This window comes from Salminus brasiliensis, chromosome 1 (assembly GCF_030463535.1).
Source record: "Salminus brasiliensis chromosome 1, fSalBra1.hap2, whole genome shotgun sequence".
In the NCBI taxonomy this organism is placed as follows: Eukaryota; Metazoa; Chordata; class Actinopteri; order Characiformes; family Bryconidae; genus Salminus; species Salminus brasiliensis.
Window position 1 is genome coordinate 84,871,136 of NC_132878.1, and position 27,450 is coordinate 84,898,585.

Sequence of the window (27,450 nt, forward strand, 5' to 3'; positions counted from 1 at the left end):
ATAGTAAGCATAGGCCAGTAAGTAGGTGCAGGGTGCAGAGTGTGTTTGAATGGGGTGGAGGGGTGATGAGACTGGTGAGATAACTTGTGGACTATGGACACTGCACTACTGGCTGTTCAGCAGCCTGATTGAATGGGGGTAGAAGCTGTTTGGAACCGGCTGGTTCTGGTCTTCATGCTTCTTTACCTGGTGTACAAATCCCAAAGGTTTGGAAGCTGAACCCTGATGATGTGCTGGGATGTGCACATCAGATTCTGCAGAGCTGTCGGCTACAGAGTGGTGCAAGTCACGTACCAGGTGGTGATACAGCCTCTCAGAAAACTCTGAATGAATGTGGGGGTTCATACCTAACCTCCTTAGCCGTCTGAGGTAGAAGAGGAGCTGTTGTGCATTACTTGCCGCCTGTGTGTTAGGACCATTCTAAGGACCTGTGACTGACAGGGGGTCCTAAAACATGTGTTAACTGATCATTTAGGCAGAATTTTCAGAATTGTAGGGCCCAGTAATCTCTTGTAATCTCTTGCAGCATCCCTGCTGCTAGGCGTGCAAGGCTGTAGGGTGTCCCTATATTTCTTTAAATTTCCCCAATAAGAGTGCTCATGAGCGCCCCTCTTATGCACACTTGATGTGACCCTCTCATAAGTCAGCATCAGATAACACTTTTGTAAGGCATTTACCCACGTTCCACAGTGATCCAGAGACGTTCCTTGCATGGACCAACAGAAAAATTGAGAAAAAAGTGTAAATGTAATTTATTATATTTTATTATCATTTACATTTACATTTACATTTACGGCATTTAGCAGACGCTCTTATCCAGAGCGACTTACAAAGTGCTTTGCTATGTACCCATTATCAATAATGAAAAGGTTCATACCCTAGTAAAATAATACTTACCCCCTAAAATAATGGCGGCAAAAAGTGAAAAAAAAAATGCTGGCAAAGAAGGACAAGCCACTACAGGCACTACATTTCCCATAATGCCCCAGCGTCTCTCCAAACGTTTGAGCTGCTAACGCTTTCAGTCAGCGAGTAATAGACATTAGTAAATGTTTAAAGGACAGTCAGCCTCGCGCCAGACAAGGTAATGATAGCTATATGGTTTGGTAACAGCCACTATAAGCCACCATAAGGGGTTTGCAGGGTTGGCTGTCAGAGCTGGATCCAGCTCCGCCCCCTGGACCTCTGCTCCAGCCAGTAGGTGGTGGTGTTCACCCCCTCGGTTAGCGTCAGCTGCTTCACCACGAGGAAGAATAAGAAGAAGACGCCAGTCAACAGTAGAGCGACTGCAGGGCTGCAGAAGAGCGGAGCTGTCGTCGAGTAAAGGGGACCAAAAGTAAGTCCGCTACACTTTAGTTCACAGGTTCATTGATGTTGGGTCCAGTTTTACAAACTGTTGACATTGCAGGACACCTTTTAGGCAGCACGGTAGATACCCAGCTGCCGTCCGTTCATTTCAGTCACACTGTTATTGCTCTCAGCGTGTTAAAAATACGAGGGTGGACAAAATCCTCCAAGACATTTTACGACTTAAGGAAGGAATAGAAAAAATATATATTGTCCTCCGGACAACGTCTTGGGTAAAGCTAATGGAGAGCGCAAGATACACTAGACAAAAGTTTTGGGACACCTGCTTCTTCACTGCTTCTTAGGAAGTCAATGGTGTTAAACATAGCTAGCTTATCCAGCTTTTTTTATTTGGAGCAACTGTCTCTACTGTCCAGTTAAGGCTTTCTGCTAGATTTTTGAGCTTTGCTGTAAGATATTTGATTGAACACAGTCCCACTGCTCCACAGCTTAATGTTAGGGGGCTTTATACCCCTCTAGCCCTGGCCTGACCTCAGACAGGGTGCCAATAGGTTCGTGTTTATCTGCTCTGTGGTCCTCTTTCAAGTGAACCCTGGTAGAAGTGCAGCTCATGGGCCCTCTGTATTTTAATGCAACATAATGGGTTGGGTTAGATGCTCAAATCCAGGACAGAAGAGAAAATGCAAACACACATTTCTTCACTATTTACTCAGAAGATATCCTTAGCTAGTTTGTATCGGTTAGGATCCAAAATATAACTTTAAGCTTAGATACTACTAAATACAAATGTCAGTATGGAGACCACAACACTCAACACTACACTTCGCCCAAGTGCTCTTAGAGGCGATGGGTCTTCAGTCTGCGTTTGAAGACAGCGATCTACTCGGAGCTCTGTTCGGACACCCAGGGGAAGTTCACTCCACCATTTCAGTGGCAGGACAGCAAAAAAAGTCTGAACGCTTGTCTTCCATGGATCTTAATTGATGGAGGGTCAAGCCGAGCCGTACTCAAAGCTTTAAGGGCTCTTGGTTTTAATTAATTGTTGTTTTTTTGTTAAATGTTGTTGTAGATGATCATTCAACGACTGGGTCAGTGGATAGATGTCTTTCAAAAATGCTGATCAGCTTTTATTGAAATAATTTGATGAGTATGTGTTGTCAAATTACTGTTCCTGAAGTTTGAACCATGATTTTTTTTTCTTTTTTCTTTTTCTTCACCATCTAAACATTCTTCTTCATCCAACATGTAAACTACAGGAAACTACTACTCAGCTACTGTGTCATACAGTTCATTCCAGACCTTGACTTGTGCCGCTGTTATGAGATAATCAGCATTATTCGAGTGGTCTTATTATTGTTTTGACTAGCAATGCGGCATGTGTTTAAAGAGGACTGCGTAACCAGTCTACCGGCTAGCTTGCCCTGAAATGTAGCTCCTGTTGTGTAGGAAATTGATGGAAATGTTTAGATTTGACTTCTTCCAAATAATTGTAAGCTTTTAAGAAAGTGTCTTCATTGTAATTGTTGTTTTTGTTCTTAAAGATGCAGTCGGTGGTCAAACACAACCTCCATTCTGAGAGTGAAGCAGCTCTTAATAAGCTGATCAACGTCAAACTAACAGCGTCCTACACCTACCTTTCTTTGGTAGGTTATTTACTCACTCTGTGCCTCTTGCTATTAATTAGTACCGCACTGTTCATTCCACCAAGATAATTCCAAAGCTGGTCTTGATATTGAATGTAGTAATACACACACACACATACATACATATAGTTGCAACTTGTGGAAATCTGCAATTCACTTACAGTTCTCTTTTGGTCTCCCAGGGCATGTATTTTGACAGAGATGATGTGGCTCTGCCCAACTTCTCCAGTTTTTTTCTGGAACGCTCAGTGAAGGAGAGAGAGCATGCTGAGAAATTGCTGGAGTATCAGAACATGAGGGGTGGAAGAGTCCTTCTTCAGACCATTGCGGTGCGTATCCTAGTTTAAATTTTTCCCTTTCTTCCCCATCTCTCTCTAAATTTGATGGTTGTGTCTTTACGTCAAGTTATCAACCTGAGTTGCAATGAAAGTAAAATGAGTTAAGATTTAGGCCGTGCTTTGTTAGTAGCCCAAAACAGTGTGTGTAGATCAGGATATACATTTACAGAATTGACCTCTGCCTTCAATCCATCCATGCAGTGAACACGAACAGCAAGCATACATGTACAGGTATCAAACCTGCAACTGTGTCCTCAATAACCCAGTGCTCTATCCACTGTGGTTTGGGACAATACACTGCTTTTGTGTTACTGGCCTCAAGCTCATGGCACATTGCCTCTTTATTCGTATGTATACTTAGTGTAATCGTAGAGCAGATAATAATAAAGAGCAAGGACATCGTGCAGATGCCAGGCACCACTTTGACTCAGTACACTAATGTTTTCAACCCCCAACACATAGCCTAACTTAAGTGTGATCTTGTGAATAATCCCCCAAATCAGATTACAGAGCTATTGCATCAATTATGAGTTCAAATGGTGTGTGGTCAGAAAAATGTAGACCTGTATTAATAAATACATTGTGTATTAATATTGTCCAATTTTTCACCTCCAGAAACCAACTCGTGAAGACTGGAGGGGAGGCCAGGATGCCATATCTTTCTCTCTTGAGTATCAGAAATCTCTGAACAACTCCCTGCTGGATATCCACCGCATTGCAGGCAAACACACCGACCCACATGTGAGTAGTTGTGTAAACTTAAGGAATCACAACTCTGTACTGTGAGGTGTTGTCTGCATCTCCACTGATACATTCAGAGCTGTCTTCTATTCCAAGCAAAGGCAATGAGCTTTTGTGCTTAGGTGCTGTAATTATGTAATTACATACTATGTTAATAATTTGTTTATACCGTATTTAGTCTGCGTATAAATCTAGACCTGTTTTCTCACTCAAGTGCTGGAGGAACCTCTGTACTGCATTCTTTCATGTTGTCCCTGGATCAAAGTCCTAGATTTAGCTAATCAACACTTTCCTGGCCTGAATTGAGTTTAAAAGAGTGTGGGGAAACATGTGACTGTAGTACAATTGGCCCTCCAGGACTGGTTGGACACCTTGTGACCTGTGACGACAACTCCACTTTAACTTTAAAATATGATCTTTCATTTCTAGCTGTGTGACTTTTTGGAGAACCAGTTCCTGTCAGACAGCCATGACACCATTAAGAAACTGGGGGACTACCTAAGCAGTCTGACACGCCTCACCTCCAGCGAGCCCAGCGGCCACATGGGAGAATACCTTTTCGACAAGCACACCCTGTGAAGAGGTCCTCTGCTCCTTCAGCAATCTTGCTATTATTCCAGTTAGGAAAACCTTCATTCCTTGGGACCAGAGCATTAGCATGACCCAAATGCTTCTCCTGCCAATAACAAAGCAAAAATTAAGCCTGCCCTCTCAACTTCCAAATCTCCTGTGTTTGCATTCTGAGATTGTGGAGGTAAAGCCATTTGAAATCCCTCTAAGAATGAGGTCTTGCAGCTCAAGGAAAAAGTGGCATATTGAACCGATTTAATACCAGCTATGCGTACAAAGTAGTTTGAGGGGTAGATTTTCCAACCCCAGTTAGATACCTCAAACCATGGCAATAAAACTTTATAAACTGCGGTGCTAAGAATCATTGTGGTTAATGTGGTCTGACATTTGCTTTTCTGTAAATGAAACAAGTTGTTTGTATCAAAATGCCATGTTTCAAATCAATCACTGCCGGTATTCCAGCCAGGTTTCCGTTAGTTCTCAACTGAAAATGTGAATTACAAAGCTAAATGAAATAAAGTGTAATTTACATTGTTATTTGGTGTTGCTTTTTCATTTGAGGTTGTTTTTCTTGATTTCTGTTTTACCTCATTCATAGCTTCACACAGACTCTGTGTCTGTGTCTCAGGCTCATAGATTGATCATAAAGTAATCCATTACATTTCAGACTCAGTCTAATTTTTACAGAAACTATTCTAAATTAGCATGTTTAAAACTGCGGCACGCTATATATCCAAATGTTTTTGGACCCCCTTCTAATAAATGCATTCAGCTACTTAAAGTTGCACTTATTGCTGACAAAGATGTACAAATGTGCACACCCACGTCTTGTCAAATCACTGTTGAGAAGTGTTGCCAATAGAATAGGACTCAACATTTTATTGGCACTATGTATAATGCCAGGTGTGGGCTAGAGGAGGGTTAGCACCCCCAGCACTAAGCTGTGGAACTGTGTTCTCTAAGATCATTATGCTTTTTCCAATACGTTTCGGATGAGTTGGGGATTAGTGGTGATCATCCAATAGCCTTCCTCACTAACACTGAATACGATCGAATCTTCAATGCAATGCTTTTAAAATCTTGCAGCAATTCTTCCATTAACTGTAAAAACAGTTACTTCAACAAAAGCTTTTGTTTTCCCCCAGAAAAAAAACACAATGAATGATCAGGTGTCCTAATATTTTTGTACATATGGTGTATTAAGTACCAGTTGCCATGTACTGGCACACTGATGTTTGTAACCCTTGCTCTTGCTCTACACAGCTGTGTACACAGTGTGTAAATTGGCATTTGATATTCTAACTGATGGTACTTTAAACTAGGATTTATTCGTTAACCAGATAAATTAAGGACAAAGTCAAGCCTCTCCAGTAGGAGCAGTGGTAAGGCAAGGTCATTTTGGGCAGTCCTCACTTTAGGCTTAAGTCATCCTGAGAAATTTGTGAAATAACACCCCACCCGTCCAAAAGTAAGTTTGGCAAACCCTAAAGCTAATTATTTGCACCAGACTTGCACTGTCATTGGGCGTGATCGGAATGGGCCCCTACTCTGTGATTAGTATTGCGCTGTGTAGGGAGGGAATATTTAGCTTACTCTACCTAACTCCATTCACAAGAACTGAATTCTGAACTGAAGTCAGTAAAAGCATTTTGCTCTTTATTAAATAATCGCTGACTGTTTTTGGCATTGCTTAGAAACATAAGCCTACCATTAAGAAACTACATAGGAGCATATCTGAAGTTCACACTGTGCGCTTGCTTGTAACAGACACATGCTTATATGATACAACATCTTTGGATCCTTTTAGTTTCACTGTCTGTTGCTTAGTAACAAAGTGTCTCGCAGTACATTTTGGTCCACATTCAGCTCGTGTAGTGAACTACGCTGTTTGCTATAAATTACCAGTGTGTTGTGGATACTGTGGGTAGTCTGTAATTTGAGGCCTCTGTTACTACTCCTTGAAATTCAGTGGCCATAAAAATGTGTTAATCTTGGTAATCTAGAGTAAGACCCTGTTTACACCTGTTCACTTCATGTGATTAGTATCTGGATGGTATCCAGTTAAGATTTTTACACTTGATCAGTCAAATGCGTCTCCAGTTAGACTGAAATCTAATTGATGTGTGTTATAGTACATGCACTTGTTGCATGGCGGTTATTACATGTGTACTGGTATCAGTTGTACTGGGAGGGGTTTGGGTTGATGAATGTGTCTAGGAGAGATGGATTTGTTTCCACTGCTATAACGTGCCTCAACTGCGTCTCAGACCACCTCCTGGAGTGATTTGGGGGTTGGGACTTGTATCTGTTGACACTTGCGTTTTTATGTGACTTGGCCTTATCCAGATATGATCCTGATACTCAAGACAAATGAAGTGACCAGGTGTAAACAACATCTACAGTAATATCTTCATTATTATCATTATTAAAATCTGAGGTTTTGTATGCACAAATATGGAATCCTAAACAGAGGTCTGAATTTCTTTTTCACATTGGATTGTAGGCATGTATTCATAATGTTTTGGCTAACTGTTGTATAAATGACTGAACTGAGGTGCACAAATGCCTTCCAGAGTAAATAAATAACGTTGTGTTGCGGCAGTTTTAGGTTGTTGTGTTAGTAATACCCACCACTCCCACTCCCAAAAGTTCTGTTTTTTTGCTTATCTCATGTTTGCTCCTCTCTGAAACAGTGGAGATAAGAACTGGACTTTCTGGGTCTACAATATTGCTGAGTCATTGCCTGAATCTTAAGACTTGGATGGGTTTTGGAATTTAACAGCTAGTAAAAGAATTGGAGGATTGTACTTGTTAAACAATAGACTCAAAGAGCAGGTTTTTTAGTTTATGGTCTTTATATGGTCTGTAGCAGAACAGTGTGCCAAAAGTACTGCAGTATAGTTCATCATGTTTAAAGTCTAAAGTACAACTCAGTGCACAGACAGGTAATGTATGCCCTAAAACTGTTGTGTCAGATCCTGGTCCTGTAGAGGTACACCACCACACATTACAGACACTAAGTGTGTCCGACTAGATGCATATAGTTTTAAAGTAGTAATTAAACTTCTTTTTATAGATCAGTTTTTAAGGACAAGGTCAAGCCTGTCCAGCAGAAGAAGTGGTAAGGCACATTTCTAATAGCCAATCCTCACTTTCGGCTTTTTTGGAAATTTGTAAAACCCCACCTCCTAAAAGCGAGTATAGCAACCCTTGTCTAAAGTTGGTTTTCTACACTAGACTTACAGTCTCATTGTGTTTGTGTGCTAGACGACCAGTCTGACCTTAGTCATTAATAGCAGCTGTCAAGAGAAGACAAAAACATTACTTTAGCTAAAAAGCATAATAACAGCACAAGCCCTGTCATTTACCGTACACCACACTGAGTACTGTTGCAAAGTTAACCATTAGTGTTTTCTGTAGTGTCTGGCATAATGAACAGTGAACATAATATGACTTTCAAATGATTGTGTACTTGCTGACATTTTAAAAAGGCCAAGGTCCAGCTTAGTTTGATTTCCCTGCATCTTACCTACTAAACCCGTTAACAAACTGCTGAGTTTAAATACCATGTGCATCAAAATTGCCAAACATGGATTGATTTACCTGTGTTAAGTAATTCAGTCAGCGTATACTGTAAATCTGTATATATTTTATATATATTTATATATATATATATATACTGTATATTGTCATTGTTACAGTGGTAGTTGTTACAGTTGTAGTGTAGACAGTTTATCCACTAAATATAGTAATAGGCCTAATACAATTAAAATTATACTGTGGTATGCAAGGTTTGAGCACCCCTGTTTAAATAGTCTGTTACTGTGATTAGACGATGAACTGAGCTCCAAAAGCCTGCAAGATAAGAAAATAGAAGCCTGCAAAAAAAGAAAACAGAAGCATGCAAGAAAATAGCAAGGCATTTTCATGTAGCCATTTCCTCAGCTCTTAAAGAAATGGCAGGAATGGTGGAGGTCAAGTTAAGGTCTTAAAGACAAACATATTTTTGAAAGCACTGCTCAAAAGATTGATGGAATGGCAAATCAAACCCCTGCTTGACTGTAAAATACCTTCAGGAAAGGTCTGAAGTTGTGGTGCACTGTTCTACTGTGCAGTGCCACCTGCACAAATATGACCTTAATGAAAGTCATCAGAACAAAAGGTTCCTGCCTTCTCCTCACAATATTGAGAATGTTGCGTTTTCAGAGGAACAAGCCTGATGCGTTTCGGAAATGTCAGTCCCATAACTGCTTGAACCTACAAATTCACAGGCTTATATTTTTAAATTAAGTTAAAACTAATCCAAAGATTTTCAAATATATATTTACTGATATCAGTAAATCAGTCTTCCTAGTAGTATGTACTTAATTCACACATATTTGTAAAGACCAATGACTGTAGAAAACATGGACACTGGATCCATTCCCTTCCATTCTGTACAAATGCAGCCTAATCAGTCCACCATGCAGTCAAATTTGCAACCAGATTCTGCGCAGTGCCAGATCCAGATTTTTCCCCTGGATACTTATTTTGTCCAGTAAGAATGTTTCTACAGTACAACTTCAGCTACTTCATATAATGAACAGAAAGGGTGAGATGCAGGTCATGCAGACGAACAGTCTCTTCCAGGCAAGATTGTCAATCACTTCACTGCAGAATAAAACTGATTACCTTGGGTCTATATTAGAACTGTTGGAATTGGAGATGGAAGGACAGGTTAAAACATATGGGCATGAACAGAGCTACACATCATAGTGCAACCAGCCAGCAGAGGCGCTAGACCTTGGCTTCACTTTTGAGAAATGGTGCACCGTCCATGTTTCCTACTGTCATTGGTATAGATCATGCAGGGTTATTTAGATCAGTGTAACTCACAAAAGTCTAAAGGGTTAATAAATTAACTCTTAATTTTACAAACTTGGCAATAAAGAAACATAGCAATAAAGAATTATAATAAAGACACCAGATCCTTCTCCAGGTATTATTTCAGTTTCTAACTCTCTGGATATTGTAAATCAAGGATGCACCTTTCAAAAATACTGGTGTAAGCACATACGAATACAACACAAAACAGTGTCAGCTTTACAATCTTTACAATCTTTATTTACATTTAGAATAAAATAAATGTTCAGAAAAAAATATTTATTGTTTTCCTTTAGAAAGAGTCATCATCAACATCAAAATCAGTCACTTGCATCTTGCTTTTCTTTTTCATTTTTTTCCTCTCCTCTTCATTGTCCTTTGTGCCCTCTGTTGTTAACTCCTTCTTCTCTCTCTGGTCATGGTACTCCCAGTAGATTCCTGTTAAAGCTTGAGCAGCCTCCAGAGACACTCGCAGCTTCCCCACCACTTCCTGCTCTTCATCCATACTGATGACTGAGAGAAGAAGACTCATTCTCAGCTATGCTTTACTTCATTAATGACACTAACAATAATATCTTATATTGATATGTCATAGCTGGTGCCATCTCAATGCCCCTTTAAAAGGTTAACCTCAACTTACTGTCAATTTGCTTTTCAATTACATCATTTCCTGTAAGCAGAAGTTCCTGAAGATCCAGATAGGCTTGGCCTACATCTTCACACTCATCATCCTCATCCAGCGGCTCACTGACCACAGTGAACTTTAACCTGATGGATTACACAGGTTAGCATCAAAGCTCACAGCATTTTTATGGAATTTAAAAGGTGTAATAATCTGTAATATTATGTGTTACAGCCTCTTCTGTTTTACAGGTTAGGTTCTACTGAACAACAGTTCCTTGCTTCCTTAATCACTGACAGCACCAGGTAGGTAGTGTGTTGTTAATCTGATCATCAGGCTCTGTTTACCTGCCCCTGTTGGGATCAGTGCCTTCCAGCATAGTGTAAAGGTAGTGCCGCAGAAGAGCCGCCTCCATGGTGTCCACATGTATGACTGAAAGAAAATAGAACGTTTCATTGAAGCAGGATGACAGGCATGCTAATTCCATATACATTACTCTAATGTCCTGCCTGCATTCTTTAAAACAGTGGTGCCAAAAAGCAGTGATGCCACAGAAGAACCACACTTGGTTCCTTCAGGAACCTTGTGAGTGAGATGTCATGTCTGAATGTAAAAGAAAGACTGTTTTCCCAGAACCATACCTGTAAGCCATGGACCATTCAGGAACCATTCTTTTTAATGGGCCTCTTCCTCACAACCCAGTGGTTCCCAACTCTGGTCCTGAAAGACCTTCTACCCTGCACATTTTAGTGGATTCCTGCTGTAACACACAATTGTCGACTCAGGAAGGGCTTGTTAATTTGTTGATTAGATGGATCAGGTGTGTTTGGAGCAGGGTAAACACTAAAATGTGCAGGGCATGGTGTTCTCCAGAACCAAGGCTGCAAATCTCTGCCATAACTCATATTTTAACTTTACCAGTTTTGGCAGGCTGGAAGTGGTTTTCTTTTTGGTTTATTAGGGGTCTTTAAAGCAATGTGATGTGGGGACAAGTGGACTTGAACATGATGGTGTCAAGCTGTCAAGCATGTAAGTGTTTGTCTTGTTTCTACATACATCTACTCCTAGTAGGTTCAAGTTTCATGTCTTCAGAAAGATAGTTATGATACACTATATGGACAAAAGTATTGGGATGCCTGCTCATTCACCGTTTCTTCTGAAATCAAGCGTGGGGGGATTTATAGCCCACTAGCCCACACCTGGCATTAGACATGGCAACTTAAAGTAGCTGAATGTATTCGTTAGAAGGGGTGTTCACAAACATTTGGACATATTGTAAATCTTAAGCTGGGAGCAGTATTAGAGTAGTAGTTTCATTGATACTGATTGTTCTGTATGGTGTTCTATCAAAGTTCAGGCTAAGCAAGCTAAGGAGCCAGGTGGGTTGCCACAGAAACAGATATAGGAACGAAAGAGAAGAGAGAGTAGATGTAAGAAGTGTACCCTACAGGCAAATGAATACAGTAGCACTCAATAGTCTACCTACCTCTGGAAAAGTTGTAATGTATTTCCTCCCCCTCTGTTGGTTTCCTTAGAGACATGGGGGTCTCTGTGGTCTCCATAGGAACACCCAAGAGGCGATATTCCACATAGACTTGCTGCACAGATTGGTTCAATGCAACACTAGAGGAAGGGTCCAGTAAGAGGGATAAGATCTCCACTCGAAGTCGGTCCCTCTGAAAGACACAATATACATAACAAGTTATTTGAAATTTTCCTCCATTTTTCTAAGATTACATTTGGTGGAAATGCAATTTAAAGTGTTATGAACTGTCTCATGTACCTTTGTGACAGGTTTTGGTGGTTGAGGGACTATTATCACATCACTGCCACTTGATTCTTCAGACTCTGGGATATCGCTGTCCTCTTGAGCTGCTCAGATGAAGTCAAAACAAAATTGTTTTGGACAATTTTAGAGTGAAAAGAAAAAGATGTACCATGTAAAGGTTAGGTCACCAAAAATGAGCTCAGATTACTTTTTACCAAGGTGTCAGACCTTTGTAATTGTCTTGTTTGCAGTCAGCCTTAGGAAAGGCAGAGTAATGCAAAGAATTATAATACGCTGACTCCTAAAACCTTGTCCCAACAATCAGCAGCCATTGGCTCCTCTAAACAGCAGTCTATGGCTTTTTAGTTAAAAAAAATACAATAACTGATGCTTATAAAGCAGGAAAAGACTATGAGAAAATAGAGGAGTCCCCTCAGTTTGTAATGTAATTAAAAAAATGGCAATTTACAGGAATGATGGAGGTGAAATACCAAGAAAACCTTCAGAGAGAACTGCTCATAGGATTTTTAGAACGGCAAATCAAAACAATCTTTGCTAATCATGCTAATATTTTTATGATATTTTAATAAATCAAATGTTTAAAAGGTTCAATTCAAACAATTTCAAACACAGCATTGTATGTACATGTATAAGACTGCACATACAAAAACTTTCTCACCTCTCACACTCCTAGACTGCTGCTTACCTTCCTCCTCTTCTTCCTCCTCCACCCCTATGACATCCTTTAAGGAGAAAATAGAAAAGACTAATGATACACCTATGAATCAGCTGGAACTAACTAAAGTCTAGAGCTTGAGACTTGATTTTTGTATTTTGACATTTAATCAACACAGATTTTAAAAGCATCACCATCTCTTTATCTTACTTGTACACTTGTATCACTCGCTGATCGCCTTTGATAGCTGCTTGTAGAGACTGGTGATCGCAAGTGTGTAGTGCGGTCTGAATTAGGTGAGCCGGTGGGCTTGACTCGACCCTTATTAAGTAACTTCATCTGAACAGTTTGAGCGGGTGAGCTATCAGGTTTGTGTATTTTGATTGGCGGAGGGCGGGGCATTAGCTAAAACAAAATAAAGGAAAACAGAGAATAGTAGGAGAATAATTTGATAATTATTAAAAATATTAAAGATATTTAATAAAAACAGGTAAAAAGTAAGTAGTGTAAGTAAAACATTAAAAGAGTGCAATATGATCTTTACCTGGTCTCTTTCATCTTTCCGGGGACTCTGTTGAGCTGTTTTTAGCTGAAAATGAAGACATATGCAATTAATGAATGTATTTTTATATACATTTATTAATCCATAAAGTATGCAAATATACACAAACATATTAAAGTTAAGATAGGCATTATGGCAAACATATTCATTTATCTACATTTTAAGAAGGACCAGGAAGCAAAACCAACTGGTAAATTAATATGTAAAATGCATAATATGCTGACATCCAGTCATCTTTTTTACTTTACAATTTGTTTGTATAGTAAATCCATGTCTCCAATTCTAATATATCTAACACTTACCCTAGGCTTAGCAATGGGCCTGTGTAACGCTTCAATTCTGTTTTCATTTTTTTCCAGCCTTTCGCCTTCCCTCTCTCTTCTCTCCTTTCCACTTGATCTAGAAGGAGCTTCTGGTGTTTGCAACGGATACCTCCACTGAAGATGCACCCTCACTGTGCCTCTAGGTGCCCCTGCAGGGTCCCTCAGGACGTAATCACCTGATGAAAGGCCAGAGATTAATTTCACTGACACAGTGCAAGAGCAAAGCTGTAGTGCTGAATTAATAACAGGTTAAAAAGGTACCAGACTGTCTCTGGGATGGTACGTTGCTTTACTTAGGGTACTTAATTGTACTGTATTAAAGGGGCATGCATGTGCATTTTTCTGCCTACACATACCCTGTCTTGATTCCAGCCATTGTATGTTATGAAAAGGAAGAAATATGCACATTTGAAAAATGAATGGAAACCTGTATTTACCTTGAATAATCAGAAGTACATGGAAGTGACACCTCTTTCAAAAGCAAAACCAACATAAGTAATGGAGCCTAAATGATTCCAAAGCCAGTTCCAAACCCCCAAAACTGTTACATAACAGTTTCAACTCATTTTATGTATGGCCCTAAAAATGTGCATATATCCAACCTGTTACTGAAAGCCTTTCAACCCAAAAGCTGACTAGGTGAAGCACTGCTCAGATGTTGACTGCAGGGAAACCAACAAAGCAAGCCAAGTGCTACGGCTGGTGAGCCCATGAAGCTGATAAAGTTAGCTGTGTGCTAGGTAACTAGATGCTAGGTTAAAAGATAACTCTACAAAGACTCTACTACAACCTCTTCAGCTAGCTAGCTGCACACTGTGCTGACTGGACACTGAGCAAACCCAGAGAACCCAGAGAGGATAGCAATACTCTAAGAAATATGCAGAAATACAGACTCAGAAATATATCAAAAGTCCCTGTTATTAAAAGCTATATTAAAAGTTAAAAATGATGTATTAAAATCTATGCTACACTTGGCTAGGCTATGCTATTACTTGAGCTTGCTTTTTCCACAAGACCTCTATTAATACAATTTTATTCGGAGGCAAAATAACAGGGTGGCAAATAGACTTGCACAACCACATCTGAGCATTTTTCACCCCAACCAAAGTCACATACTATTTATACAACAAGCACAACAAGAACAACTTACTGAATCCATGCATTGTTTGACACCTGTTATAGTTTTGCATGTACAGTTACACTGTTTGTACCTTGAATATACATGTACAGTCACCTTTTTTTGACAAAGCATACACAGCCATCACACAATCACTGTTAGTCTTTAAAATGTGCCATCAGCAAGTTGACAATTACCACTTGGAAAGTGATAACTAAGAGAGTGTGTTTTTTTTCCTCTCTGAAAAGCGATACAGTGCTGACCTGGAGAACAACTGCTGTAATTAGTAAAAGTACTAATAGTACTTTTTCTTATCCCTTCATTCAGGCAATGAGTGAACACCAAGCATAACAGCAATGCTCTTAAATATCAAATCTGCTCTGCTTCAGTTTACCTTTGATTGGTCTGCCTGTTGCCAGGGCCCGGAGTGGAACTGGTGTCTTGGCCAGATATGTATGCGGAGCCTGGCCTTCACTGTCATCAAACACATAAACCCATAGGCTGCCCACCTGCAGGTATTCCATCAGATCCACTGTTACAGCTAGTGGGTAGATGGTGGAGTCTGAAAACACAGGGTCTGCACAGCACAGCACTGTGGGAGTGGAGTGTGGCGGCAGATCATAAAGACGATAAGTTAAATAAGAATCAGGAAGAAGTCCTGGCCAACGTGAGCTGAGGCCCACACAGCGTTCCAGTACCACTTCCAGCTCATTTGGTATCCCTCCACCATAGTCAAAGAACTCTTGAGTCTGTAAAAGCAAGAATAAGGATTGTAATTAATTTACTATATCAAGATTAATAATTGCTAAATCAGTTTTTACAGGTAAATTACAGATCAGGCAAGGACTATAGGCAATGCCTATAAATTCAGCCTACATGTGATGTTCCCAATGCTATTATTTTCCATAACAATATGGCTAAAGCCAAATAATAATTAATAACTAATAATAACTACTTCAGTTTCACCTTAATACTGAAACGGTAAAATTCTACAGCAATAATTTATAACAATAGAACTGCAGCCAGTCCATTACCACTGGCTGTGCATGACTCCAGTCCATAGGTTTGTGTGTGGGCCATCTGTCAGACATTCTGTCTGTGACCCTATCTGTGTGCGCCTCTTTTGCCTCCATTTGAGGATAGAGCCGGACCCAGAATTCCAGGACACCTAGTATCTCCCCCTCAAGCCCTGGTCAGAAGAAAGAAAAGTGAAAGGGTAAGTCTGTTTTTGAATCAACATGAAAAAAGTCCCTAAAAACGTTCCTTCTACTTCACTGCATGGTAAATGTTTTCTTCTTACCCATTTTATTTATCTTACTAGCTAATTACTAGTCTGCTTTAGAAGAATAATGGCCTGCCTGAAGCCCACAGCTTCGAGTACTTATATATTTTTCAGTAATAATAGATAGTAATAAATTAAATATTTCTTTAATTTACATGCATGTTTATCTTACCCCTATGTCCGAAAATGAACCATTGCAAATGTGGAAACATTTTCTGCCCACATACTTAAGCTGGCATGGATTTTGGACAAATGCTAACACTTTAAGGTACAGAAGTATGTCTAGACATCTGGACTGTGGTCTTAACAAGTGCTTTCGCATGTTTACTAAACCTGGATTAGCATAAATGTGCACTTAAGCTAGACCTCAACCTGCAAGTGCAGACTTGAGTACAGGCCATGAACTCGCACTAACCTATCATTTCTCTGACCTGTGATATTGGCTCTTCCTTTTATTTGTTCTCCTCTGTGCTGTAGCATCCCCACCAGGGGAATCCTCACTCTGCCCCTGGTTACGAATCGCACCCCTCCCAGGGCCTGATGTAGTTCAGCATGCACTGACGCTCCCTGACCACCGAGCTTCGTGAGATCATGGGTAGCAAGTGCGTAGGAGGATGTGAAGCCATAATTTGGCTGAGTCCCTGAAACCAGTGGCGTTGAGTGCACTTCAAAGTCTAGGAATGCATAAGTGCAAAATGTGACAACCTCCTGGTGACCCCTGATGTCCCCCTCTCTGTCCTGTTTCATGATTCTCAGTCCTATGGGGGTAAATATGGCTCCCAAGAGATGGATTTCAAGCAGAGATTCTCCCTCCCGTAGCTGGGTGAAGCTGGAATCTTCTTCCTTTAGTTGGACTACCTCCTGCTCCACTCCCGTCCAGGTGTACTGCTGTGGCATGGTCCGATTATAGTTTCTAGGACTGTAGGCTACGTTTTTTAGCTGACCTGGCATAATAAAAGAAAAGCAAGACAATACTGAGTAAAAAATAGGCCATTATTCTAAACAATGCATGCATAAAATGAATGCAGCTACATTAATATAATTAATGACTGTAGACTACTTGTTTCTATTCAAAAATTAATACTGCATTCCATTTGAACTCAGAATGGCGGATTTTTCCCCACAAGTTAGATGTCCTACTCGGAAAGTCAGGAGAGCCTCACCAACCCCAAGTTCAGAATCCAAGATGGTTACACCGAGCAGTAGCACTTCTATCAATTTATATCTTATTAAATCAGTCATACACTCAGTACTGTCCAAATTCTTTTTGTGGACGTGTTTCCATGGTGTTTGAATGCACAAAATACCATTATCAATATCAATAGCAATGCTAACCTGGGACATAAAAAATGGAACATAATTTGGTTAGATTTACCATAAAACACTGACAAAAAAATTAAGTGGAACGCTGTCAACTAGGGTGTGACATCATGCCCAACTCCGACTTCTAAGGCAAATGAAACGCAGTATAAGTGCACCTGTTTAATTGGGTAGCAAATTAATGTGCTTATTATTTCCATACCTTGTAAGCTGTTGATTTGAAGAGACCTGCTTTTCAACAGTTTGTCTTTTTCAGTGACCCGCTTTCTGTTGTCCTCTCTTTCCATTTCAGCTCTCTCCATCTCTAGTTTCAGCTCAGCCTGGTAAAGTGGAGCCATCGATTTCATGACTGTGTTATTAGTGTGCAAGAAATGTAGTCCCCGTGTACAACCAATAAGCACTTTATTTGGAACAACTGTATACCTTCTCATTCATGTAATTATCTGATCATTATCTGAATCGTGTGGCAACAGTGGAATCAAATTGTAGATCCTGCAATTTATGCAGACTTTCTGCAGAAGTCAACACAGATGGGCCAAACTGGTCTTCAGTAAGTCAGGTGATCATTCTGTACAGCTGTGTACAGAACAGCACAACACAGCAAACCTTGAGGTGAATGGGCTACAACAACAGAAGGCCATGACGTTGTACAGAATCTCAAAGGGACGTTTCCAATGATTCGATGTCATCGTGTGGAATCAATGTCATTAATTCTTGGAGATTGACCTACCTAGTATTATTAGTGTGTTCCTAACATAGTACTTAGTGAGCATATACTGCATGTATATGGTCTCTATACAGTGTGTGAGGATGTGTTTGATTACCTGCAGGTCACTACAGAGACGATGCTGCATTAAAAGCAGGTCTCGGGTTTTCTGAAGCTCTACCACAGTTTCTGCGTGTGAGGCCTGTAGAGCAGCCAGGTCTTGAGATGAGTCCACCACCTTCTCATCAGTCACCAAAAATCGCAGCCCCTCATGACTCTCCTGCTTCAGTCTGAAAGCCTGGAGGAAGAAAAGAGAAGGTAAAACGTCCTTCTGTACAGATGCATGTATGAATTTTCTCCAAAAAAAAAAAAAGCATATTGCCTAACCTTAATCTGCATTAGAGTTTCACTGAGGTCCTCCACACTCATATCAAACTCCTGCGACATAAACAGAGAAGAGGTAGAAAAGAAAAATAGATGATTGTTCGGCTGTTAGGTGAAGAAGCATTGCTATTTTTACTCTAATAAGTTGTGACTTTTAATAAGTTGTGACCTTTGTCACTCTGTCTAGTCTCTCTTGTAGAGATGCCACTTCCTGTCTGTGCTGTAGAACGTCTTGCTCCATGCAGACATGTTTTTCTCTGAGGACAGTGGCCTGAGCTGTGTGACAAAACAGTTGTCATGTTTTATGAACAATTCCATGGCAATAACTAATTAAGATTAATTAGTTTAAAGTTTAAAGAGTATTCATAGCCTAGCCCGACTCTTACCCCTCTCCTGTTCTCTCTCCTCCTGAGTCCTTTCATACTCTTGTCTCATCTTTTCTTTTTCTGTTTCAAGCTCTTCCCTCTCTCTCCTTTCCTTTTCCAGCTTCTCCTCAAGTCTTTGCAGTTCAGCTCTCCACTTCTCCTCTCTCAGTCGCTCCCGCTCTCTTTCTTTGTCCTCATGTTCTTCTTGATGGCTCTGGGCAGACAAGGTGCTGGAGAACGACAAAGAACACAGAATGAAATGGTTTTCAGTGAATGTGCATCTGCATCCAAACGTCAGCTCACGTCAAAGTCTGGGATAAACTCTCTCAGAGCAGGAGGGGGAAACCTTGAGAGCAACCCACCCTCCTCTGGTGAATTAACTGGTTATTTACAACAATGTTCGAGTCCAGTTGGTCTACTTATCGAAATGCTCAATGGAGGCTGAGTTTACAGGGATGCGCCACTGTTACCCACCTCTCCAGAAGAGTGTCATATCCTCTCTTCAAGAGGTTCCTCTCCCCTTCAAGGTCTGAGACCCTCTCCTGAAGCTAAGATACACAACCACAGATGATGATTTAGTCATTGAGAACTCAATATGGTGCAATGTGGAAAATCAGTGCTTGAGGTGGAAAAAGTGCCACTTCTCCGCTTTATTTACATAGTGGTGGCAAGAAGACCAGACCACAAAACCACTCATAGGATTAAAGTATCCTGGACATTTAATGCTTTTTTAGTGTATCGGTGTAGTCACTGTATATATTGGGTCATTATGAATCTCCCACATGTGTTCCTTTTGGCCTACTTTGCCAGTCACAGCTGGCTTGGTATTGCTGCTGTCCTCATACTGCATGTCAAACATTGCTTATTGAAGCTGACGTTCATCTAAAACGGGCTTCAAACGGGCTACATTCTTGCAATGAATGCCTGGTTTTAATCATCAGTGAAAATGTTCATGTGAAATGTGAAGTGTTTAGGGTCACTACAGTACAGGACTATAGGACAGATACAGCTGCCCCTTTTCACGTGATTGTATATGGGAATGAGAGGGGAATACTGGTCAAATCTGGTGATGGACAGAAGTGTGGCTTGCAAAACTTACAATCATAAAATTTTATCACAGAAAAAGTGCACATTTAGATCTGACATAAACTTAAAAGGACATTTAAGCTTATAATAGATATACTCTCTTAACAATAAAGGTACTACAAAAGATTTTTTAAGTGATGCCACAGAAGAACCATTTTTGGTTCCATAACAATATTTTATACAGAACCTTCAAAGGATTAGGATGTCAATGTCAAGGTTACGTACTACTCTAAAGCTCCTTGTACAAAATGGCCCTTTACGGAACCAAAAGTGTTTTTTTTTTTTTTTACTAAATTCTCACCCATTGAAAAACCAAATGTGGTTGATTGACTCCACTGTTACTTCCTAATTACATTAGTTCAAGTTTCAAGTTTTCAAGTTTCAGGTTTATTTGACATTTGCACAACATGTCAGGACATTTATGCATTGAAATGCCTGTGGTGAGGCTCAGGTTGATACTCTACAGGAGGACAAAACTATATACATACTAAACATATTAAAATAAAGTTATATACAAATTATATTAAATAAATACAAAATGCAAACAAAATATACACAAAATACAGAATATACAAAGACAGGAGGGATCTACTTGAGGTCTTATAGTCGTTCAGTATTTTTTTGCTAGTATTGGTGTGCTAGCATGTTGGCTTCAAAAGGTTAGCACATCTAAGACGAAATGTGTTTAGCGTCTCCTGGTATATATTGTTTTCAGGTGTCATCGCATTACATTTTTGCCATATCTAAATATTACATAAATAGTAATACCTCTTCCAGGTTTTGCAGTGAGAGAGCAGCAGTACTGAGCTGACCCTCTAGTGTCAGCACTCTTTGCTTTTCCTGTTTCAGTTGTTCGCTCAATTCCTCCACCTTTCCCAACAAGGCCCCCTGGCTCTCTCGCAGTGACTTCTGGCCCTGTGGAGCATATAAGATAATAACACACATTATTAAAGTAATGACAGTGCTAAAGTATTTAATGATTGTAAAAACCTAGTGTTTTATATGCAAGTATAACTACCACAAATTAAACTCAGACAGTGTTTCACATTGAGCAGACTATAAATGTTAGTAAAGAGTAAAGGCAGTATAATAATTTGCTCCGAACTGCAGGTCAGTGTTATACCCTGGTGGATCTGTTGACTGCCACAGGAATCCTACTGGGTGATTTTTGCTGCTAGCCACAGAGTCAGCGATATGTCAGAGGACTGAAGTGCATTTAGAGTTTGTCTAGCAAGAGTGATAGGAAGTAACTCAACTTGACTACAAGAAGAATTTAGAAAACTCACCTCCTCCAGTTGGGTCTCATAAGCCTAGTAAAGAAAAGAATAGAAAAAAAGGTGGAGGAAGTTGAATGCACAATGCTTAAAATCATAAAGTCAAATGCCAAGTCATTCTCCATTTACAACAATTGTATGGGTTTATGAACCAAAAGCATTCCTAATTATTGTTTTACATTACCATTAAAAACATCCCTTTATTAACAGGCTGCCCTGTATTGTGCCTCATTCAAAAGGCCAGCCCTGCTGAGGCATCCCTGTCTTTCATACTTCAGTATGAATAGGCAGAACAAACCTGCTTTAGCCGTTACAGACAGATATGGGTAAAAACATTGATTTTCATGACAGCAGAAGAATACTGAATTGAACTGGGGACTGGGGAGTGAATGGTGCATTTTGAAATGTAAGCTTTACTCCTACACCAATATAAAATTGTGAAATGATCATTTGATTAACGATGATATGTGTCCTTATTATGAAATGATTATAATAAAATTGTAATTATTTACCATACAAATGCTAATCTATTTCTAAGCATTTGTTATTACATAATCTGTCTCACCTCTTGCAGACTGGTGAACTTCTCCTGAAGAACCAGAAGAGCCGTACTCTTCTCAGAAAGTTGTTTTTGCAGTCTGATCACATCTACATTATCTTTTATGCTGAGTCTGTAAACAATGGAGAGACAATGTGTAACTGATGTGAGTGTTTTTGAATGTGTAGACACCTGGAATTCTCCTGCAATGAGGGACTTGTGCTTATGTTTAAAACATCTCAAATCAAGACATGACCAGGTCATAACACCTAATGTCCCAGAGCGCCATCTGCTGGATTATATAAATATTTGCTGGGTGAATTTAAAGGCAACTTAGGATCTATGCAAAGGAAATTAACATTCTTTACCATCTTGTCACACAATTTGTTTTAATGCAAACCATTTTTAAAACTTTTCTCCACCTGTGTCCATCAACTTGTTGTTTGCGTAGCTCTTTCACTGTGTCTTCTATTTCTCTCTCCTTCTCTTTAAGGGTGTCTCTGAGGGACTGAGCAGCCAGCTCAAGCTCTGTTACCCTCATATTCTGTGTTTCTAGAACACTAGATCTGCTGACGAAGAGAAAAGAAGCGAAGAGAAGAGCAGGAAAGAGAAGACCAAAGTAGGAAAGAGCAAAAAGAAGAAGAGAGAGAGGAAAAGAAGTCAAAATGAAAAAAAAAGGAGAGTAGAGAAGGAAAGAGAGGAGCGGAGAAGAGAAGAGCACAGAAAGGAAGAGCAAAACATTACAAGAGAAAGGCAAAAAAAGAGTATGAGAGAAGAGCAAAAAAAGAAATAAGAGAAGATACAATTAAAGAAGAGAAGAGCAAAGAAAAAAAGAACAGCAAAGAATAAAAAAATAAGAGAAACATGAAAAAGAAGAGCAAGAACAAAGATACAAGAAAAGCAAGGACAAAAAGAAAAGAGAGAAAAAGAGCAAGGAAGAGACGATTGAAGAGTAAAAGATGAGTAGAGAAGAGCCCAGAATAAAGAGAAAAGAAAAGGGAATAGTAATACAGAAAAGAGAACAGAAAAGAGAAGAGCAAATAAGAAATGAGCACAGAAGAGAAGAGCAAAGAAGAAAAATTAAGAGAAGAGCAGAGAAAAGAAAAGAAAAGAAATGAAAAGCAAGGACAACAAGAGAAGAAGAGAGGAGAAGAGCAGGGAAGAGACGATTGATAAGAAGAGCAGGAAAGAAAAGAGCAAGGAATAAAGAGCAAAGAAGAGAAAAAAGAGTAGCAGAGAAGAACACAGAATAAAGAGAAAAGAAGAGGGAATAGTAATAAAAAAGAGAACAGAAAAGAGAAGAGCAAAGAAGAAGAAAGATGAAAAGAGAAGGGAAGAGGAGCAGGGAAGAAAAGTGAAGAAATAAGAGAAGATAAGTCATTGCAAATTTGTGAATATAGAGAAGACAAAGTTATAGATGAGATAAAATGATAAACATCATAAAACAATAAACAGTCTATGCAACTGAAAAGCATCCTTACAGAGAAGAGCTACAGTCAATGCCAGCACATGCGTTTAACTAATGTAAGAGTTTTTAGAACTACAGGTCATCCAACGATTACACAGTAATAATATCGTAAAATGTCTATAATATAGTAATAATATCTTTATATTAAAGTTTTAATACATTTACATTCCATTTGGTTGGAAAGTCTGAAAATCTCATGTTCTCAGATTCAGTTGTATTAAAGAACAAATAATGCAATAAATGCAAGTTTGAGCCCTAAAGAAAAGAACCCTCATACTTTTACTTTACAGTAAAATACTTCATCTATTACTTTACCTTCAGTGTTGAGGAAAAAATGAAATATCAGGGGAAATATCAGAACATTGGCCAATAGACAGATATACTTGTCCTAATTTGTGATGAGGTAACACTGACGAATACAAGCAGTAAATAACACTGCCGCTGGCTAATTGCTTAGTAATTACATTGTGCTGCCTTAGCAAAACCTAATGAAGGCCTCTGTGCAAACTACGTAAATGCAGCTGCTCACAAACCTGAGTAGTGCATGTCTGTACACATAGAGAGGAATAAGAAAGAGGGAGAAAGAGAGAAAAACAGAGGGATTGAGTGGGTGAGACATTACTCTACATGGGTAGATAATTTGAAGATGTACTATTGAACAATTACAGAGGTGTAAACACCATTATCTGCACCTGCTCACAGTAAACATGAGGCCCACACTTACAATCTCTCAATCTCTTCTCTGGTGTCCTCCAGGGAGCTGTGTGCATAGCGGGCAGGGGCTGTTTGAGCCGCCCGTCTGACCCCTCCATCTCCCTCTACACCTCGTGCTAAAAGATAGATATTTTACAAAACCTTGTATCTCCATTTTTCTTTTTTTTATATAATCTAAATCTGGCACTTGTTGTATACAATGTGTAAATCATGATGAATGAACTTATAGAAATGCTCCAATCTATAGACAGGTTTAACTTTATTGTTGTTGCTTTAGGACAAGAACAAGGCAACAAAAAAGTGCAAATAGTAACTCTGTGCATGTGTGTAAGAAAGCCACAGTGGAGCTGCTGTACCACACCGTCACACAGTTGCTGTCAAATGTCACAGTATGCTCTCAAAGGTACAGCAGTAAACATTTGTGATGATTTGAGGAAATCTGCTATATGTACAAAAGTATCTGGACACCTGCTCATTCATTGTTTCTTCAAAGGTTATTAAAATGAGTCCTGCTTTTATTGGAGCAACAGTCTGTACTGTCCAGGGCCTTCTGCTACTTTTTAGAGCGTTGCTGTAAGGATTTGACTGTGCAAATGCATATATGTATTGCGAATAGAAGCCCCCCCAGCATTGAGCTGTGGAGCAGTGGAACAGTGTTCTCTGGAATGACGGTGCTCTATCCATTACTTCAGTACTGAGGAATGGTGGTGATCATCCAACACACTGACCTTACTTTTGTCACTGAAGGCAATCAAATCCTCACAGCAATGCTCCAACATCTAGTAGGAAACCTTCCCTGTACTGTTACACCAACAAAAACAGGATAAACTCTTTTTATTACCCTTTCATTTACATTTCAGGAGAAACAATGAATGAGCAGGAGTCCCAATACTTTTATCCATATAGTGAACCTTGTATCTAACATTTTATCAAGTATCTTCTATATAGGTGCACTTAACAGACTATTAACAGTCATTATATTCATCAAAGAATGGCTATAGAATTACCAACAGAGAGAGGCATGCTTTTAAAAGGAATATTTTTTTTATAGAGACCTCCTGACAACTTCCCTTACCAGTGCGTGGTCTGTGGTGAGATCGTCCAGTCAGACTCAGAATCTGCTGTCTGGCCACACTGAGTTTGCTCTGCAGCGCCTCTTTCTGGCTTTCCAGAGTGGCCACACGAGTCTCCAGCTCTTGAATAGTGTCCTCTGTGTCAGCCTCCCGTCCCCCAGCTGAGCCAGGATGGCCATACCTCAGCCTTAACACCTTAGTAGACAACCTTACAGGCAGAGATAAAGAGAATGCCACCACTTGCTCCAACATACAGAGGCTTTCATAACAGAACTGCCTGTTCTGCCTGTTGTGTGACAGTATCCCTTTACATGGCACAAAGGCTGCCTAGTCTCATGGACAAAAGTATTTGTACACAATCACTGAATTGAGGTGTTTTGTACAGACCCATTTCCACAGCTGTAAAAGTCAAGCACCTAATCATGCAGTCTGCCTTTACACACATTAGTGAAGGAATGGGTCGTTATAAAGAGCTCACTGAATTCCAGCGTGGTACTGTAATAGGTTGGCACCATCACAAGAAGTCAGTTCTTCCCAAGCAATTTCTTCCCTCCTAGATATTCCTGTGAGTGGTACTATTGAAAAAAGTGGAAGCATTTGTGGAAGCAGACCACAGTGGAAGCAGACTACATACCATCTTCCAATGCTTTGCTGCCTGCAAAGGTGGAACCAACTCGATATTAATGTTATAGGCTTAAGAATGGGCTGTCATAAAGGCTTCTGTAGATGTAATGTGTAGGTTTCCACGTATTTTTGTCCATATAGTGTACTGGTTAAAACATTTGTGCACACTATTAGAAGTGAATGTCTGTGTAGTAAGTAAAGTATGTAAGTTTTTGGATTGGAATTCACAAAAGAAACACAACCAGGAAGTACAGATGGGTTTTAAATGGAATACCGCCATTTAACTCAGAGAGAGAAATGACTAGAAAAGACTAGCAGATATAGCAGAGAAAGTGAATCTTGTGCTGGAAGGCTCTGATTGGATTTCAGGATGCCATGTGATCTAACAGTACAGAATTCACAACATACATAAAATTACATCAAAAACAGCTTTCTTTGCAAGCCAAAAACATATCTGATGACATATCTGATTTATTTATTTATTTAACTGTGTTTGATGGCAACAAGCTGCTGGGCAGGACTGGGAATTGCTGCAGGACGTTAGTAGAAACATAGCTACAATGTGCACCTGCAATGTTTTATTAAAAGCAGCATTAGGTCAGATTTGGTATTTCTTGCTCATGTGCTCTCCCTACAGTCGCAAAGTGTCATTTGCACTTTGCCAACCCCAAAAGCACAAGCTTACATGCATTTCTGAAAAAGCTGAGAGAAACAGAACCATCACTGAAAGTGAAAGAAGCATGTGGACTGAAGTGATAGAGTAATATTACAGAATTTTACACAAATAAGGTGTACCGTTACACAGCTCCTGAGAGCACTGTCCTAACCACTTTGCCAGAGTTATATAGTGCAGTTAGCAGCAAGCTGAGCCGGGGGTGTAAAGAGAGAGACACTACTCTCCTTCCCTTACAGATCAGTTGAGCATTAACATGATTTTGAAACCTTTATTTTAAGGTAAAATGCTTTAAAGCGGCGTTATGTGAGAATGTCTTGCTCCTGGGCTCCCTCTACAGTCGGGAAGTATAATTTGTGCTTTACTATCCCTTTGCTTTACACATGCATTTCTGGAAAAAAAACGGACAGGTACACTGTGACTTACGATGAAAGAAGCATGTGGACTGAGGATGTAGAGAAATATTATAGCATTTTACACAAATACGACTCAGGTTACACAGCTTTGTGCCGTTCTGGCAAGCATTTTCCTGCCCGCTTCACCAAAGTTACATAGTGCAGTGTGCCAAGCCTGGAGTGTCAAATATGCCATTCCTTATTACAGTCAGTGGAGCATAACAATAATTTTAATAGTGTCATTTTTAGGTTAAAATATTACACAATACTGTGTTTTACCTGCGTAGTTTCTGTTCTTGTATACGGGTGTGTTGTTTGAGAAGCGTATTTTCTTCCTGCAGACGGAGACACTGCTCCTCAAGATGCTCTCGCGATACCCTGAACACACGCTGACGTTCTAAAGGAGAGAGAGCATGACACACTGAGGAAAAAGGAGCCAAGGCATATGAACAAATCAGTGTGAGAATGTTGTGTTCATTCAGAATACTCAATATCACTCAATTAGATGTGTTATGAAATGTAAAGTGGTCCGGGATGCATGTCCTACCTTTAATGCTCAAGACCTGCGGTGGTCTTTTCCAGGACCTTGCTTCTTGTTCTGAGTGTTAGACAAAGATATACATTTAGATACATACACACACACACACACACACTCATACACACTATGCCAATACATGTATAAACATCTGGACATGCACAAAAATACCAACATAGATTACACACCTTGTGTGACAGTCATGGCTCCTCCTCTCAGGCCCACGTCCCTTACTGGAAGGTCCCCTGCTGTTTCATCCACAGTCAGTGACATTTTGACTGGTATCTCTGGTCATTGTTAAAGACGAATAGGCTGAGATTCAACACAACACTAACTCACACTTATTATTCAGCATTCTGAATGGAGATTCTCCACTGAAATGAAAATGCATTCCAGAATCAGGGTCAATCCCTGGTTGGACAGAAATGGCCCAAAGACAACATGTACAGAAGCTCTACACAGATACCCATGTTCAGTTTTCA

At 39.8% G+C, this 27,450-nt stretch overlaps 2 protein-coding genes and 1 long non-coding RNA gene across 3 annotated transcripts; 2 read left to right on the forward strand and 1 right to left on the reverse strand.

The window, feature by feature from the left end:
- The first annotated feature begins 1,228 nt into the window (after nucleotides 1-1,228).
- LOC140536701 (ferritin, lower subunit) lies at nucleotides 1,229-5,137 on the forward strand. Its single transcript, XM_072658669.1, has 5 exons — nucleotides 1,229-1,336; nucleotides 2,850-2,951; nucleotides 3,134-3,280; nucleotides 3,905-4,030; nucleotides 4,460-5,137. Exons 2-5 carry the CDS (start codon nucleotides 2,850-2,852, stop codon nucleotides 4,607-4,609), a joined length of 525 nt encoding a protein of 174 aa, XP_072514770.1. The 5' UTR covers nucleotides 1,229-1,336; the 3' UTR covers nucleotides 4,610-5,137.
- A 4,618-nt stretch (nucleotides 5,138-9,755) lies between these two features.
- Nucleotides 9,756-27,241, reverse strand: rpgrip1 (RPGR interacting protein 1). The gene is made up of 28 exons (XM_072658681.1): nucleotides 27,157-27,241; nucleotides 26,981-27,031; nucleotides 26,713-26,830; nucleotides 24,744-24,949; nucleotides 23,679-23,784; nucleotides 23,488-23,502; nucleotides 21,909-22,052; nucleotides 21,514-21,619; nucleotides 20,961-20,984; nucleotides 20,443-20,589; nucleotides 19,063-19,136; nucleotides 18,610-18,818; nucleotides 18,393-18,499; nucleotides 18,227-18,277; nucleotides 17,958-18,137; nucleotides 17,336-17,453; nucleotides 16,245-16,757; nucleotides 15,566-15,720; nucleotides 14,926-15,280; nucleotides 13,394-13,590; nucleotides 13,074-13,118; nucleotides 12,740-12,934; nucleotides 12,533-12,596; nucleotides 11,869-11,957; nucleotides 11,572-11,761; nucleotides 10,433-10,517; nucleotides 10,104-10,231; nucleotides 9,756-9,976 (listed from the first exon to the last, which is right to left on the reverse strand). Exons 1-28 carry the CDS (start codon nucleotides 27,239-27,241, stop codon nucleotides 9,756-9,758), a joined length of 3,978 nt encoding a protein of 1,325 aa, XP_072514782.1.
- On the forward strand, nucleotides 17,424-18,913 carry LOC140536717 (uncharacterized). The gene is made up of 3 exons (XR_011977623.1): nucleotides 17,424-17,456; nucleotides 17,964-18,157; nucleotides 18,811-18,913. It is a non-coding gene; the product is annotated as an uncharacterized lncRNA (long non-coding RNA).
- Nucleotides 27,242-27,450: the final 209 nt, after the last annotated feature.

What these genes read in the sequence shown, in the direction of transcription:
- LOC140536701 (XM_072658669.1), top strand. Translation starts at nt 2,850, where the DNA reads ATGCAGTCGGTGGTCAAACACAACCTCCATTCTGAGAGTGAAGCAGCT. An exon ending in TCCTTCTTCAGACCATTGCG is followed by an intron (nt 3,281 to 3,904) that starts GTGCGTATCCTA and finishes TTTCACCTCCAG; the next exon opens with AAACCAACTCGTGAAGACTG. An exon ending in GCAAACACACCGACCCACAT is followed by an intron (nt 4,031 to 4,459) that starts GTGAGTAGTTGT and finishes TTTCATTTCTAG; the next exon opens with CTGTGTGACTTTTTGGAGAA.
- rpgrip1 (XM_072658681.1), bottom strand. Translation starts at nt 27,241, where the DNA reads ATGTCACTGACTGTGGATGAAACAGCAGGGGACCTTCCAGTAAGGGAC. An exon ending in AGGAAGAGCCAATATCACAG is followed by an intron (nt 15,721 to 16,244) that starts GTCAGAGAAATG and finishes TCTTCTGACCAG; the next exon opens with GGCTTGAGGGGGAGATACTA. An exon ending in ACATTACAACTTTTCCAGAG is followed by an intron (nt 10,518 to 11,571) that starts GTAGGTAGACTA and finishes ATTTTCTTTCAG; the next exon opens with TCATACATGTGGACACCATG.